Source organism: Gavialis gangeticus, unplaced genomic scaffold (assembly GCF_001723915.1).
Source record: "Gavialis gangeticus isolate Ggan-Ray unplaced genomic scaffold, GavGan_comp1, whole genome shotgun sequence".
Classification (NCBI taxonomy): Eukaryota; Metazoa; Chordata; order Crocodylia; family Gavialidae; genus Gavialis; species Gavialis gangeticus.
In genome coordinates, this window is record NW_017729007.1 from 5,196,348 (window position 1) to 5,213,798 (window position 17,451).

The following is a 17,451-nucleotide window of genomic DNA, read 5'->3' on the forward strand; positions in this document are numbered from 1 at the left end:
AACCAACTGCCAAGGGAAGTGGTGCTGGCTCCTACCTTGGGGGTCTTTAAAAGGAGGCTTGATGCCTACCTGGCTGGGATCATTTGAGCCCAGTTTTTTCTCCTGCCCTGGCAGGGGGTCGGATTTGAAGATCTATAAGGTCCCTTCCGACCCTACTTCTATGATTCTATGAATATGGCATCTGATGGTCTAATGAGAAAATTTCAATTTAAAAAGAATATAAGTGTTTTGGCCACATCCAATCCATTCTAAACTTCTCCTGGAATTCTAGGACATAGTCAGTGAATAAATTCTCTTGCTTTGGCAAAGAGTTTCTTTGGTGGGAGATTTTTTGAGATTATTCTGAATAATGCATCTATTTTATAACAAATTGAAAAGGTTGTTCATAATACAGAGCTTGGATGATTCCAGTTTATCTGTCTGACGTAATCACAATGAGAAGAAAACCCAACAATGGCCATGTGTCTGAAGGAGAGAAAGTAAGGGAATTTAGAATTAAATGTAGACTGTACCAGAAGAATTACAGGGTGAAATTTTGATATCAGGTGAGATTCATTCCTCAGATTATGTTGAGAGTGGAAATTACCTCTCGCTCCCAACACACTACCCCCCATCCCCAGCGCCCAGCTTCTTAGTGTGTGGGGCAGGGGATGGGTATGTGGGGCAGGGGGGAGCACATGCCCCCCAGATTTGTACACCAGAGGGCACAGGGCTGCCCACCTCTGCAGTCCAGTGGGCAGGACTTGGAGCGGGAATGTAGAGCAGGACAGTGACTCATTGTTGCCAATGCTACCAGAACCCCCATGCCAGCCATGCTGCCCACAGCGTGAGAAGTAACGGACAGGCTGGGGGGAGGCTGCACTGCCTTCACTTTCTCCTGCTACCAGCTGCTTATGCACTATGGCTCTATCCTGCTGCCATTGCCCAGCAGCCACCACCGCCGCTCCCCTCAGGCACTCCACTGCTGCTGCTCTACCCCAGAGAAGAGGTGGGGTGGTGGGCAGTGTTGCCTGGTCCCCTCTGCCAAGTCCTCTATGCCCACCTCTTCCTCCCCTCACCCCATAGACTTACTTACAGGGAGCTGTGGGAGCTATTCTCCACACTGTGTGCATGTGTACATGGTGCCCCCTGCCTGATCACCCTCCTCCTGCTTCCCCCAGCCCCAAGCGGCCCCTTGCAGGCTGGAACTCTGCCAGCCTGCAAGAGGAAATCCATGGCTTCCCACATTTTTCTCCTTTAAAGGAGAAACCATTTTTAAAGTTTGTTTGCGACACTTTCTTATATTCTTGTGACGCACTTTGGGGTTGTGACCTACGGGTTGAGAAATGTTTTTCTAGAGAACTCTGCATTCCCATGACAGCAATGTAAAAAATTTTCTGAAGATGGTCCAGGTAGACCCCTTTACATGTGACGTCCCTGGGAAAGTAAGAGGAGAGAGTGTGGCTGTTCATCTTCTGTGTGATAAATCTTCACAGGAATGATCCCTTCCCTCAATGGGACTTGCCTATTTCCAGTACACTGCTTGAACAATAAGTAGAGGTAGGGCATAAACTTGCAAAGGCAGCCTGAGGTATAGAGTTCTAGGTCTGCTGCTGTTGTGATGGGCTTTATTATGAGGTGGGGTTTTTTTGCCTCCCCTGATAGGTTATGGAGATTTCAAAATTGTCTGACCCACTCAGTCCTAAAGAGGAGCAAAAGGATTATCACAACTGTGGTACCAGAGCAAGCAAGTTAGGGTACCTCTGCCAAACCATAGTGGGGTTACTTCCTGTTTGTTTGCTTGCTTGCTGCTGCAGGAGGTGTTGAGGTAAACAGGAGATATTTCTCTAACCAGCCTGACTCATGCTGAGTATGGATAAGACAAATTTGGAAGATGTCTAGTAAATTTAAACAAGAGGAAATCCCAGGTCTAGGTTGCTGAATTGGCAAACACAGCAGCACAATTTACAATTTGCCCCAAATACTGAAAATTAGTGAAGACAATGCAGCTTATTACAACAAAAGGCACTTACCCACTGACTAGCAAACTGGATCATGTCATATGAAATTAAAAGAAGAAAAATCAGATGGCATGGCAAAGAACAAGAGAACAATGAACACTTAAATCAACATAAAAAACGTAATACTTAAAATGCTAACTGAAATAGATAAGCTAATGAAATGAAGAGCATAACTATCAAGAGAACATGAACAGGCAATCGACAGAAAAGGTATAGCTAAATAAAACAAAAGTAAAACTGCCTGTAACAATGGTATGATATATAAATATATTTCTACAAAAAGCAGGAATTTATTTTGGTCAAATTCTGGCACCTTGTTTCTCTTCCCCCAAAAAAACAAATCAAACCAAATTACACAGCAATCACCATCACACGTTAATCTTGTAAAGCAGCATTAATTACACCCCATTATTCTGCCTTCCTGAAAACTGCAATTGTCTCCTCTCCAACCGCACAGCTTTTTCCTGCCCAGAGCTGTGGTATTTTTTGACCAAGAGAATGTAGGGCGGTAGCTAATTAAAGTTGTATATTAACCTCCCATATCATGTATAGCATGGAGTATCTCCTCATCTTGCAATAGCTCTCTATAGCCCTGTCTGTAGAGCATCTCAAAGATGACCTCTAAAATGATTCTGGAAAAGCAAAATTACATTTTATCACTTTTACTTGATTATCTTCTCCTGATTATGATTTATGTGCATATGTACCTATTCCAGTGGCAGACAATAAGATATAAATCTAGTCCAAAGAAAAGGATTGATGTTTTGGCTCAATCATATTATTAAGACGTAGTCCTAATATGGGATATTCGCTAGCTTCAATGTAGGAGAAGTTCTGGGAGGGATTATACCTGATTAGTTTATCATACTTGAAGAAGCAAAATCTTCTCCAAGTTCCCCAGAGCACACAGGAGTTATGGGCTCTATACTGGCCATTAGAGTGCAGAGATGGGGGGCAGTCTGTACCTTTAGTGATGCTTAGTGAGCACCCACCAAAAATAAAAGCTGCTTAACACATTTCAGATCCCCAAGTATATTAATAAAACAAACTTGCTTCTAAACTAATGTAGCAATGACTGCCCACAGCATTAGACACTTCTGATTACCTAATAATAGAATTAAATACCTACAATTCCACCTACCTCTTGCCCTCCATCCAAAATGCAGAGTTTAGCAGTTTGTTTTTTGGCATCAACTAATACATTAAACATTGTACACAGAGAAGCAGGAATGCGCAAGTCTGTTGATTTGTTTGTCTTTTGCAGCTTCAGTTCAAAAGCAACTCTTGTTCTATTTATTAAAAACATTAATTCATAACATGAAAATCTGTCATAATTCAAAGCAACTGATGCATAAGACCACTTCTCTAAATGTATTAATTTTAATCTTAAGTGTGTGAGCATCAGAGTGGAAGTGTTTATGAACATAATTCTATATGCAGTAGTGTAAGATAGCTACCTGTTCAGTAGAACATCGCAGTGCCGGTAGCCTCAAGGTTCTGCATTGATTTAGCTGATTTAGTTAAACAATAAATGTATTATGGTTTTGCCTATTAATTAACAATAAGCTTCCTAATACATCAGCTGTGGATAATTTTCAAGCAGTAAAAATGAAAATCTTAAAGAAATATTTGGCTTTTGTGTTAAAACCCAACTTCTCATTATCATACCATGGATTCACTTATGATGCACACCTTTTACAGTTTTAAAAAAATGACATTTGCATAAAAGTGAATTAAATTATTTCCCTTCTTCCTAAAACGAAGATAGATGCAAAGTACAAAAAACCCCCTTGAATCTGATCGCACACTGCTGTAAATGAGGAGTAATGTCACTGATGTCAGTTATGTTGCATCAGCATAAATTCAGTGAAAGATCAGAGTAAGACTCATATTATAAACATGTAAAACAAATGAGGTATCCAGCATCCAAACTTGTAGGAAAAAAACAAGTCTCATTTCATTTGCACATGTCAAGCTAACAGCCTCAAAAAGATTCTCCTCAAAACCCTCTGACCTTGTTTTGACTTAAAAAAATCCTGCAATCATCAGATCTCTTTTCCATACCCTGTGCACATTAATTAAATCACCTCTCAGCCTTCTTGTTGGTAAAACAGACTAGCTTGAACTGTTTAAGTCTCCCATCAAATAGTGTCTTTTTTCAAACCTTAGATAATTTCTGTCTTCTTCCTTGAGCATCTTTTTTGAAATATGGACATCAAAATTGTGGTACCAGTTTTTGTAGGGGTATCAATTCTTTATTTCTATTGATATACTTTATTCTTTTTATACATTTGAGAATCAAGCTTTTTAGCTACAGCTAAAAAGATCCCCGATTTGGTCTGAGAAGATTTACCTTCCATGAAATTATGGTAACTGATATCAATTATGATTTTACTTTCTAATTTTTGTAATAGAGTTCCAAACTAACTATTCCATTATTTTGCCTAGGATTCATGTCAGGATACCCGGTCCATTAACCCCTCTGGGGATCATCCTGCTTACTATTGCTAAAAAAGTAGGATTATTTTGGCAGTCCTCCAACCTGGAGTTTGCCCAGGATTCCAATATTTTATAAAAATTAATATTAGTAATGCATAATGCTCCTGAGCTAATTCTCTTGAGATACAAGAGTGTAGATTACCTGAGCCGGTTGATACGAAAATATTTAATTTTGGCAGATGCTGCTGCTTATCTTCTTTTGCTAAAGATGTTGAACTTTCTGTTCCACCCACAGCATCACATAAGATGTATACATCTTCCTGCTTCATTCAAAATACATCATTTATGATTAGATTATCCATATCCACCAATGGACTTATACCTGGCCTAGGGATTTTTTTCTTGCTAATATGTTAAAAAAATCTGCCTTATTGCATTGGTCATTGATATTTTATTGACTTTTTTAAAGTTCCCATTATAAGTTGTCTATATTTTTTAAACTTGTAATTTATAATAATTGCCATTTATTTCCTTTTTCTTACTATTTATATACTGATTATGTTTTATTGCTGTTTCACATCTTTTAATCGGGATGGTAAACAGGTTTTTCCAGGTTTGTATAATCATGACTTTTTAGGTACCCAGTAGGATAACCTCAAACAACATTGATTTTTATACAATTTCTGTTAAATTTAGTGATGCCATGAATATATATGGACATTTGGGCTGCCTATAAACATGCTCAGGGGCAGCAGAAAGGGGGAGGAGTGTGGGGGGTGGGAGGGTGGTACTTTAATTAAAGTGGTTCCTGGACAGCTGCTTTAATTAAAACAGCTCACTATCACATATATTAAGCCCTACAGGATTTCAAAACGGCCATGGGGCATTCTTTCTAAAACTCTTCCAACGGGATTAGATAAAGTGCCCCTGCGATTGGTTTGAAATGTGCAGGGACTTAATACATGTGATGGTATAGTGACGCTGAAGTGTTTTAACTAAAACACAGAACAGACTCTATTAATCAAGTCTGCTCTGATACTTTGTAATTAGCATGTAAACAAGCATGTCTATAGGCACCCGTGGGGAGTGGTAATCTTACTGGGATTCACTCTTTGTTCTAATGACTGTGCTGGTAATTCAAGATAGTGTTTGATATAAAAGAGCAGCAATAGGCTATTGCCCATTCTGTATTTCCCAAGAGCTTGGCTTTAGAAACCTCAGATGAATCAATCATATCTATCTTGTATTGTAAGTACAACACACTTTACACCTTTATTTGGTATATAACATCTTTCTTACAGACTACTCTAAAATAATTACATAGTGAATTAATACCACTATTAACTTAAGATGAAAATGATAGAAGAAACAAGAAAAATTAAGGAGATATGGAGAAAGAAGAAAGAATACATCAAAAGTGACTTGAAAAGAGTAATATATAAATAATTACATTATAAATATAGAATCAAAGTAAGAATATTTTGCTTATTTATTAACTTTCATGGGGATTTTGACAAGATACCTAGACATTTTGATTATGGCTTCCTGGAGGCTAATTTACAAATCTGTTACAACTTTTAACAGACAATTGCAAAAATATAACTGTACCTTTTGACACAAGCTTCTATCATATCAGTGGCCATAAGTTTAAGTCTTTGCTCTAAATGATGTGCAAATTCTGGTTCTGGCCAGTGTAGGTCAAAAACAAACATCTGCAGTGCATCCAGTTTCCAAAAGAGATCTTCTGATGTAGCTGAACCATTGCTATAAAAAAACAAAAACAAAATCCAGAATATATAAGAAGATATAAGCCTTCCTTGCCCCTCCGATCCCAAGAGGAGTAGTCATCAAAGAAGAGCCCTTCCTACATCTTTCCATTCCATTTCTAATACACATCTCCCACAGGATACTGAGGGTCAATGCAAGAGTGTGAAAGTGGTTGTGGAAGCCCTGTCCTTTTGATTGAACATTATTTCCCCCAGGGTGTTAAATAAACCCACCTTCATGTTGGAGTGGGGCAAGGGGAAAATATGAGCAATGGGAAGTAGCCCAAATTCAAAAGAGGCAAAGGTGCTGGCACAGGCAGTTTCATTTAAAAAGGGATGTTCCCATTACAATGAAAGCTTTCCACTGAGGACACTGACAGACATGCAGTCCTGCTCTTAACTCATGGCCCTTCACAGAAAGCACCAAGATTCAGAGTGACCCCTCCCCCCCTCCAACCCAACATATGTTCACTGTTGAGTCAGGGGGGTGAGGGATTGAGCTCCACTTTGGAGCCAATCCAGGAGGAGCTGCCTGCTGTGGCCCCTTTCCCCTAACCCTGCTAACTCCCTCCCAGCTCTGCTGCTATCTGCAGGATGGGAGGGGGAAAAGGGAGGGAGAGGGAACTCTGGGCTGCGTTTTACTCAGCCTGAGCTGGAGGGGGGCATATGGATTGGAGACCCTCTGAGGTGGGGGGCTCCAATCCATTTTCCCCCTGCCTCCAGCTCAGGTTGGGCAAAACCCAGCCTGGAGCTTCCTCCTCTTTGCTTCTGCCTCTCCTTTTGTGCAGACAACACTGGGGGCAGAGCTGGGCTGCATTGCACACTTGGACAGACAGAAGTTAATGAAGGCACTCCGCTGTGGAGTGCCATCATCTGAACCCTCATTACATGATGGTTAATTTGTTGTGTGATCAGGCACTTTTAAAGTGCTCTGCAGCTGTGCAGTTTTGTCAGGGCATGGCTATAGAATGATTTCAAGGGGTCGATTACACCAGTAGTTCTCAACCTTTTTTATACCAGGACCCATCTGTAAACTTCAATGGCTAGTCTCAACCCAGTGCCCCTCACTCCCTACCCACTGCTCCCCCTCCCCAGCTCCCTAGTATATGGGGCAGGGGTAGGTGTGTTGGGCGGGGGGTCCCAAGCAGCGCCTTGCAATCTGGAACTCTGCCAGCCTGCAAGGGAAAAGCCAGGGTTTCCTACGTTTTTCTCCTTTAAAAGAGAATCCATTTTTTAAGTTTGTTGATCCATTTTTAAAAGTTTGGTCACGACCCTTTCATATTTTCTTGCAACCCACTTTTGGGTCATGACCTATGGGCTGAAAAATGCTGGATTACATGACAAATATCACTTCAGTCAGCACCCAGTTTTGCTTGTTTTCACAGCACAAGTGAGGAGATCAACCAAAGTAACAAAAATGCTTAAATGTAGTATACTGGGAGGGTCACACACAGATGGATACTTTATTTATGTCTGTGCTTTAACTTGTACTGAACAACAGATCCCCAGAGCAGAAGCAACTTATATTATCGTCAATAATTTTTACAGAATGAGAGAATAAGAGGGAGGAGTTTTTAATAGACACCTGAACTCAGTGGTACACTACACATCTGTAACTACACTGATAGCATTATAATAAACAGACCAAATCATTTCCTTCTGCCTAATGTCCTAATATTTTAATAAAAGTTGACCTGTTGTACAAAGAGACTACCAATCCATGGACTAACATTCCAAGTAACAAACATATCAACCTACTTAACAAGCATAAACGACAAAATCTGAGTTCACTAGCTTTGATGCAGCATTTTAATTTATGACTAACCATTTTCCGTCCTATATCTCATGACAAACGAGAATAAACATGAAGGGGCTGAGTGCCCTCAGCTCTCCTAAAAGAATCAGTTGGAGTTAGGAGTGCTCAGGACTAGGCAAGATGAGATTAAAAGGAGTTAGAGATGGATAAAACTTACACTATCCAGCCCTGTAATAATAATAATAATAATAATAATAATAATAATAATAATAATAATAATAATGACAGAATGTTACCTATCCAGTAATTTTCTCCTGCTGTGTTTTGCCCCATTTTAAAATACTCAAGTACTGAAGCTTTTACCACTTCACTTGAGAGGATATTGTAGCCTAGTATCTTACCATTAGGGAGAGTGTTCTACACACATTTTCCTGCTTAATTCCGCTTAACAACTGTTGGTTATACCTCTCAATGAATCTCTGAAATCTACCAACAGAAATCAGAGATGATTAATTGGTTTATTAACATTCCAGCACCATTCTCTATTTATGTAGTTTTGTAGCTTGTTCTGATTACAATGTTTTGTGGAAGGGACTTTTTCCTGATATGGAGCAAAAAGCACTAAGAGTGTTCAAATGAGGAAAAATCCCATAGTGGTTCAGTCATACTAGGGTAGAACTCCTCCTTTCATCATAATGAATACCTGTCATAGCAGTGAGTTTGGTCCTTATATATGTCACATATGTACAGTATTTTCTGCTAAAATGAGATAGTCTGTTGGTATGGAAAGAGAATGAAAAAATCATAAAAATTAAAATGTCACAGGATGGGGGAGGAGAAGCTAATATGGTTTTATATGAAATCTCAAAATATATTAATTTTGATGACAGTATATGTCTTCTAGAAAGCAAAACACACTTGCTTAACAAATCTGATCATTACTTTCCACTATTAGATCTATTGGGATTTTAGCCATTTTAATTTTTGTTCTCTGTAGCCATATATTTTTGCTTAACAGGACTCCAAACTAAATGGAATCCTCTAAGACTCAGGAGGACTCATGTGTTCTCAATACTGTCAATGTATTCTTATGCACGTTCACTCCCTGGTGTCCACTTAAACTGGTTTCATTATACAGCCAAATAAGGTTTCACAATTATAATAATTGTAGTAATAGCCATTGGTTCATGAAATCTGTGAGAAACACTGTAATTAACTTCTCCTGTTTTTACATGATTTGGAGCCACTGTTCTTATCATTTCACCATTCAGTATTGCCCAGTGACATTCAGACCTATTTTTATAAAGATATAGAATAATATATTATATGGCTCAGAGAAAAGAAGACGTGACAACAGAATGAAATCACATGTTCCTCAACCACACATCTAGGTGGAGGTCTGTGATTTGATCCTTTTTAACTATTATAGTAAATTACTCTGGAGGATTGTGATTTTTTAACTGACATGCTAATGCTATTGGTTCAACAGTATATACTTTATTTGAGCCTGATCCTGCTCTTTGGTATGGATCTAGTAAAGCACTTGTGACTATTTAATTTTAAACTTATAAAGCACACAATTTTAAGCACTGAACAGGGCTTTATGATTTGTATAGTTCTTGTTCTCCCTGTCTGTATCAGTTAATTATTATTAGATTGTAATAGTATAAAAATGAAATGTACATTAGACTCATTTTATTTATATGTGTGTGTGTAGATAGATACACACACACACACACACACAAAATGTAAGAAATTCTGATTTCATACAAGTCATTTCAGTACAATGAACCAAATAATCTTGCCTAAACAGGAGAGTGAGCTAATATATGTATATATATTATATATGTATGTATATAGATATATATCATGGTTGCATTAATGCAAATATTACCACTCCCATGTTTAAACTTAAGCACACATTGAAGTGTTCTACTGAGTTGGGACCTAAATACTCAGCATGTCATAGGACTGAGCCCTTTGAACAAAGGCTGCATCTCCTATTTTCCATCACATGCTTCTAATTATTCTGCTTAGCCTGCAGCCTCCTGATTTAACAAAATAATATTTGGATTTTAAATGTAATGGTACTCTCACCTAGCATCCTTTAGGGATCCCACTGTAATGCTGTAGGCATCCCTCTCCCCATTTAATTCCTAATGTGAGTATCCTCAGTGCTATGAAAAGCACTAATGCCTTCAATGAGCTACTTGTCTGAACAAGTCTTTGAAGAACTGAGCGCTGCGCTTATCCCACAGCAGGTACTGAGGTATGAACTTGCTACTTCTCTGGAACGGCGCTGTTTCATTTTCCTCCATTTATACACACAAACTCAACATTGTTTGCCCTTCCCCCCCCCATTATTTTATGACCAGTTCTTATCCCTAGTTTATGCTATTTCTACCCTTTCCTGAAGCATACCAAGGGTGATTTTTGAATTTATTTGACTGTATTTTATAGGCTTATCATTGCACTATTATTCAGCATCAGGAGCACCTGGCTGAAGTCACATTGGCAGAAAGAATGCTTTGAAAAAACAGAGGGTCAGATACTCAGCCGTAGTTCTACTGCCTTCATAATGCTTGGGCACAGCTAGGCCAAATGAGAATTCCTTCAGCAGATCACCACTGGTATAATGTTAGCAAGGCTGATTCTTATACCCTACTCTCTCCAGGCACAGAAAAAGCACCTGTCTATCAAGGTATGTCTTCAGTCTTCCCTTTGTGAGCTGGGCCCTCTGAGATCCTCCCTGATCTCTTTTCTTTGGTCCCATTCATGCCCTTGGAATCTACAGGTGCCTGTGTTTTCTTTTTGTTCCCCTGTGTGAGCAAGTGGGGTGTCCTAGTAAGGATTAGGAAGCCTGTGTTCTTGCCTTTCCATGCTTGATAAGACATGAAGTGGAGGGGGATTTGCTATGCTAGGAAGACCTGAGCATGCCTGCCTGCCTGCCCGCCCCTTATACATTTTTGGGGGGCCTTCTTCCTCTGTGTGGGGAACTGATAATAGGCATACTGGATGTGTACAACAAGCCCACAGTGCTGAGACTGGGGTCAGGAGTTGAGAACAGGCATGCTTGGTGCAATTACAAGCTCTCAAAGTCTGGCACTGGGATGATGAGAGATGAGAACACCCACTGAGATGAATGCAGCAGTTCATCTCTCTCAGACCTATTGTTTCAGGCTGTATTCATCTTCATGGAGCATTCTCATTCAGTTGGGAACATCATGTTGCTTGATGAGAGCATCACATTGAGATGAATGGGGAACTTCACACAGATCTGAAAACCGCTTTCTGTTTAAAGGTCAGTTCTTTGAAGGCCCAGTCCACATTACAAAGTTGTATCGACAAAACTTTGAGCATCCAAACTCCTCTGCAGCAGCAGCAGCAGAACCCTTGCATCACAGCCAGAGTTCTGCTCAACTGCTCAGGCTAATTCCTCCACCAGTCAATACAGGTGGAATGACTATCACAATGAATACATTTGAAGCACCTGCAGATCCTTTGAATTGGTTATTTGCCAGCCTGGGGGTAGAGTTAAGGTTGCATAGGTATGTATCTCTGTTTTCTGGTTTACAGAAGTTTGAGTCTGAAGAACTTTAACTCTTCATTGCTTGGTTTTCTAAAGTCTGAATTTTGCTGAACTTGGCATTCTGAAAGGGTATGAGGTAATGCTGAATTAAAGTATACCAAAGGTAACAAAGAATGTTGTCATTCAAAATATGATATATTGCATATATAATGGAATAATATTTACAAACACAAACATTCATCTCTTCAAAACTGCCTGAAATCCAGCTTAAATGTAAGGTTTAACATTTGTAGTAGAATAAGATTCAAATCTAAAAGGGGTAAAAATGCATTTTAGACTAATGAATCTTAATTAACAAGACGACTGTAAGAAGAAATCCAACCTGACTAATTAAAACCTTTACTTTGCCTTCCCCTAAATACACTGTCCCAGCTCTCTTGTCCTTCCAGTATGTTTTCCTCAGCCAAATCTGACAATAAAACACCATGCTCCACTTGTCTAGCCAGGGTGTCCTCAGAGTTAACTACTCATGGGACCAATCAAGCAAAACACTGAATACTACACACAACACTTTACTCTCTTAATATCTCCCCAACCTTAACATGCAATGCCCCAAATGTACCATTAAACAAAAGGATCAGCAAAAACAACTGAAAACACAGTAATGATCATCTTGTGCCAGTGTTATGTAAGGGAAGAGTACACATGTACAGTTTCTTTCTGTAGACTGAAGGAAGCAAGGGGGCGGGTGGGGGTAAGAAACTTACTATGAAAATAGCAACAGAACATCTACAGAGAATCATTTAACATAATCTGCACACAATATTTTGCAGCATAGTTAAAAAGGTAAAGGACAAAAGAGTAAGTGTAAACTGTGTCAGAGAGGTAAATCCATTTTAGTATCTATGACCACAATTCATCAAAGCACATAAAGAGATGCTTAACCATAACTATATTCTTAAGCCCATACCTATTCAGCAAAGCTCTTAGGTGAGAGCTCAACATATTGTTGAACAGGAATGGATTTAAACACTTGCTGTAAAGCTTTGTTGAATTGGTGCCTATAAAGCTTTACTTTGAAGCCATAGCTGTTAGTAATAAATGTTAGCCTTTGAAAAATGCCTACTTACTTCACAAACAAAAGGCCATATTCAATAACAGAAATAGGCTGATGATTTGGCATTCTTACAAAATATTAAAAGTTACTCAGTTGATTCAGAAAGTATAATTTCTCAATGTGGTTGTATCCACTAAAAATGATTGCCTGCAAGCCCCCCAACCCTCCCCACACCCCCTTCCCTGAAAATAAAGAGCTTTTGCAGTAACTTTAAAGAAATTATTCCTAAAATATTATTTGAATTTCATAGTATTTTCGTGCCCACTGTTTACAGTTTTGTATGCAGAAACTGATTTTTGTGTGTGCCACAAGCAGACTGGAAAGATAAATATGAATCCCTGGTTTCTGAAAGAAAAGTACTTTTCAGCTTGGCTAATGTCCTAGCCGACAGTGTTTTCTCTAGAATGTTTAGTGACACCAGACACACATGACAAAAATCCTACAGGTTGCAACATGAATGTAGACGCCACTTGGAACAAAATATTATTTCTTATAAACTGCTCCTTTGAAAAACATGATCAGTCACTTATCTTGCAAACGAGCATTCTGAATAACTGGTAGACATCAAGAAGACTGCTCCACAAGGGGGCTAGAGACAGTAGCCAGCAGGCAGTTGTGTAGGCAGCACTGGAAATATACTGAACGAGGTGAGCAAGATGCCTCAAGTGAACTTGCACAATACATGTTCATTACAGCTCCTCTCACTAGAAACAGCCTGAGAGCTACGGCCTGTGAGCGCTTGCTGACTGCAGCACAAGTACTAGCTGAATGCAAAGCTGGATTTTTCCTTTAAGAACTTGGTGTGAGATTTGGTATGCCACTCATACTCTTGTATACCACAATGGCATTTTTTCCTGCAAGGATTTTTCTTTCATATCCTCTTCAAATACTTACAGGTCAATGCAGCAGATGACAGAATTTGACCTCCTCCATTGGCCATGTTTTTAGTAACAAATTCCCTCTCCCTCTTTCATGTTAAAAAATTGCCCACAGGACACCAACAGCATGGACAAACATTCACTTGAAGTGGTTTCAGAGGAGGAGGGGGAGCTGCTATAACAAGAACAATTACTTGTGCAGGAGCTTATGACTTTAACCCTGCTTCAGCCAGAGTTAAATTACAGCTGTTTAGCTCACTTGTATTAGTATAAGCCATGCACATGTAACGGTTCGAGCCTAACTTCCGTGGGTCATTCTTGTGGGCAGCGTCCTTCCCTTTTTGAAACCACTCAAAATGAATGGTTTTCTATAACTTCAGACCTGGCACGTGTCATCCTCTGCCACACTTCAAGTTTCTTTTCCAAAATCTGGGAGGCTTTAGAGGTTTTCAAATAACAGTTTGGGAGAATGTTTTAATCTAGGCAAAAACAACATGTTTTTCCCTAGGTTCATTCTCAGAAATAGTTTAACAGTTTTGGCTAAAACTAAAGGGGAAAAAGATCAGAATGAGGCAGATGCCTGGAGTGGAAATTTTCAGCCAAAATGGTTAAAATTAGGCAGAGGTGGATACATCTACTGGTGCTATTAAAGCGACAAAATTAACTCTGGCACAGTATGTCAACTGTTTCCAGGTGCACTGTCTACATGTGCACCTGGGACTGCAGCACTTTGTGCTAGGGTAGAGCAATCCCCAGGCTGGCATGAGGCCGGGCTGGCGGATGGTCAGCCCTGGGCTCTGAGTAGCAATGTCGGGCAGTGGAGGGGCTGGCTCGGGCACGAGGGTACAGGGTTAGGTGGCAGGCAGTCCCTGCACTTTAGCATCCTCATGCCCTAGCCAAACCCTGTCACTGTCTACATGTGCTTCAGCATACATAATTACTCTGTCATATGGCAGAGTTAATTAATTTACTGCACCCTAATACTGGCAAACATGTAGACTGTTACGTTTTGCTGCAGACCTAATTAGTCAACCCTGCAGTAAAGTGCACATGTAGATCTACCCAGTATAAGTAAATGAAAACAGGTCTTATAATGGAAGTGCTGGAACCCAGTCAGTGTTACAACTGCTGCCTACAGTAGTGTTCTACATTAGTAGATATCTCAGTTTTAGGAATTACTGTATGACAGTTATTGATTAAATGTTTCCACAGCATTCATGTGTAACATGTACTTTAACATTAATTTTTACTGGGCAAAATTACTTGGATGTCGGCGGTTAGAAGACTGAACCTAAAAACATATATGAATCTCACCATGGAATAAGAAATAGAGGATACTGAAGGAGGGGAATAACTAGCTAGAAAGGGTTTTTTGAATGGCATATCATCAGGGAGTTGCAATTCAGAGCTGGAGTAATGATTTATAAAGGCAAAGGTATACAGATAGAAACATGTTAGCGTTATAGTTAAAACAGAGAGTGTTAAAGCCCAAGGATGAGAAGAAAAAAAGGTTGACAATTTCCGAGTGCAGCCAGTTAGAACAATTTCCATAATACCTAATGAACAAATGCCAGAAGTCTGGAGACATTTTTCTCAATATACTGGTTATATAATTCTTAGCACAAACACCAAACTGCTCACATTTGCTTGTAAGAAAATGTTCAAGTTCATTCAAGTTAAATTTTAAATAATTATGTTTTGCTTTAAAGCATATGGTCAAATTATTTTTCATAATTAAGATGGTTTTCTATCATTTTTCCTATTAATCCACCTCTTTGGAAATCTGTAACCGAAACATTTCTTCACCCAAAATGGTAAATGCAGAATTACAGAATTATGGAAATGTAGGGCTGAAAGGGACCTGCAGAGCTCACCTAGGCAAGATCATCCATACTATCCCATACAAATCCTTGTCTAACCTACTAGTAAAGCTATGCAATCAACTTGGTCACACAACTACAAAGCATAGATAGCACCCTAACTTGCCACAATGGGAGTTATTGTCCTGCTGCTGAAAGCTTTTAAATTGTGCTTGAGAGATCCAAAGAAGAGGGCCAGGCCCCATGCTACAGAGGCAGGCAACTCCCCCCTGCCCTCTTCCCACCATTCTGACCATAGGGTAAAATTCCTTCCTTATCCCTAATATAGCAATCGGTCTGACCCTAAACAGAGGAGTGAGACCCTTTTACAAGGAATCTCCGGGTTTAAGTCCCAGATGCAGAAGTACTGGTACACCCCACTCAAAATCCCCAATCCCCAATGCTTCTGAGGAAGGTGAACTTCATCCACTGCCCCCCCGCCCCTCCCACTTCTGCCCACACACATGTAGCAACAGGAGCAGAGAAAACCTTTTCAGCTCCAAGGGGCAACCAGCAAAGCCGATAAGTATGGGAAATATTAAACACCCTCCACTCTTCTCTGCAACCTGGGGACAACAACCACAAGTCCTGCTGGGGGACGGGGGGACTACTGCCACTGCTGGCCTGCTGAGCAACCCTTGCAAAGCCAGCGGGCCAAGGCATTAAGGGAGCCCACCCCTGCCCCAGCCCTGGTACAATCTGTGGGCAAGGCAAGAGCCCCCAAGGGGACACTTGCCTGCCTGTACACAAATGCCAGGAGCTTGGGAAATAAGCAGGAGGAGCTCGTCCTCCTGCTCAATGCAAATAATTATGAGGTCACAGGGATAACAGAGACCTGGTGGGACTCCACCCATGACTGGACTACGGGTATAGATGGCTATACCCTATCCAGGAGGGATCATGTAGATAAAAGGGGCGGGGGTGTAGCTCTCTATGTTAAGGAAAGCTACGCGTCCCTGCAAACTGATGTTGCCACCAGGGTGGACGACTGGACACCCTCTGGGTTAAAATCTGTGGGGAACACAGCACAGGGGACACAACGGTGGGAGTCTACTACAGACCTCCCACCCAAAGTCAAGAGCTTGACCAGGAGTTCGCCCAGGAACTGGCTGAGGCTGCATGCTCCAGGACTATGGTTGTCATGGGTGACTTCAATTACCTGGATATCTCGTGGGAGAATCACTCAGCAAAATCTGAGCAGTCGCAAAGCTTCCTTTCATGCGTGGATGACCTCTACCTGACTCAAGAAGTCTATGGGCCAACAAGAGGCAAAGCACTGCTCGACCTGGTACTGACTACTGGGGATGACCTAATCGGCGACCCAGTGATCAATGGGAAGCTGGCTGACAGCGACCACGAGCTGATCATCTTCACCATCTGCCGTAAAGCTGGCAAGTCAGTCAGCAACACGGAAGCCCTGACTTTAGGAAAGCCGACTTTGACAAGCCCAGGAGGCTTGTCAGTGAGGCCCTAAGGGACCACGACCCCAGGGGGAGGGGAGTTCAGGATGAGTGGTTGCTCCTCAAGGAAGTGATCCTCAGTGCACAAGCTAATTCAATTCCATCTCGCAAGAAAGGCAGCAAGAGGGCACAGCAGCCCCCCTGGCTCTCCAGGGATCTAGCAGACCTCCTGAGGCTAAAAAGAAAGGCCTACAAAGGATGGAGGACAGGATTCGCCTCCAAGGAGGAATATTCTGCACTGGTCCGGTCCTGCAGGGAGTAAACCAGGAAAGCCAAGGCTGCAACTGAACTCCAACTAGCTTCGAGCATCAAGGACAATAAAAAGTCCTTTTTCAGATATGTGGGGAGCCGGAGGAAAAGCAAGGGCAACATTGGACCCCTGCTGAACCAGATGGGGCAACTGATGCCCAGGAAAAAGCCAACTTATTAAATGGGTATTTGTGTCAGTCTTTCATCAGTCCCATGGGATGTCCATTCCCACCATGGGACAGGGCAGTCCGGGTGAGGGCGATTCCCTGCCCTCCATTAATGCTGACCTCGTGAAGGAACACCTTGAGAAGCTGGATACCTTCAAGTCGGCTGGCCCTAACAATCTACACCCCAGGGTACTCAAGGAGCTGGCAAGCATCATAGCCCAGCCTCTGGCA

At 41.0% G+C, this 17,451-nt stretch overlaps 1 protein-coding gene across 1 annotated transcript in view; it reads right to left on the reverse strand.

Annotated features, from left to right (window-relative positions):
* The window catches only part of CADPS2 (calcium dependent secretion activator 2), a 794,189-nt gene that overhangs the window by 55,573 nt on the left and 721,165 nt on the right, over positions 1 to 17,451 (reverse strand). The window contains exons 22-24 of the mRNA XM_019509247.1: positions 6,048 to 6,203; positions 3,142 to 3,289; positions 2,013 to 2,027 (exon numbers count right to left, since the gene is read on the reverse strand). Of these exons, the coding sequence (XP_019364792.1) occupies positions 2,013 to 2,027; positions 3,142 to 3,289; positions 6,048 to 6,203 (319 nt within the window). The remainder of the gene's footprint in view (positions 1 to 2,012; positions 2,028 to 3,141; positions 3,290 to 6,047; positions 6,204 to 17,451) is intronic.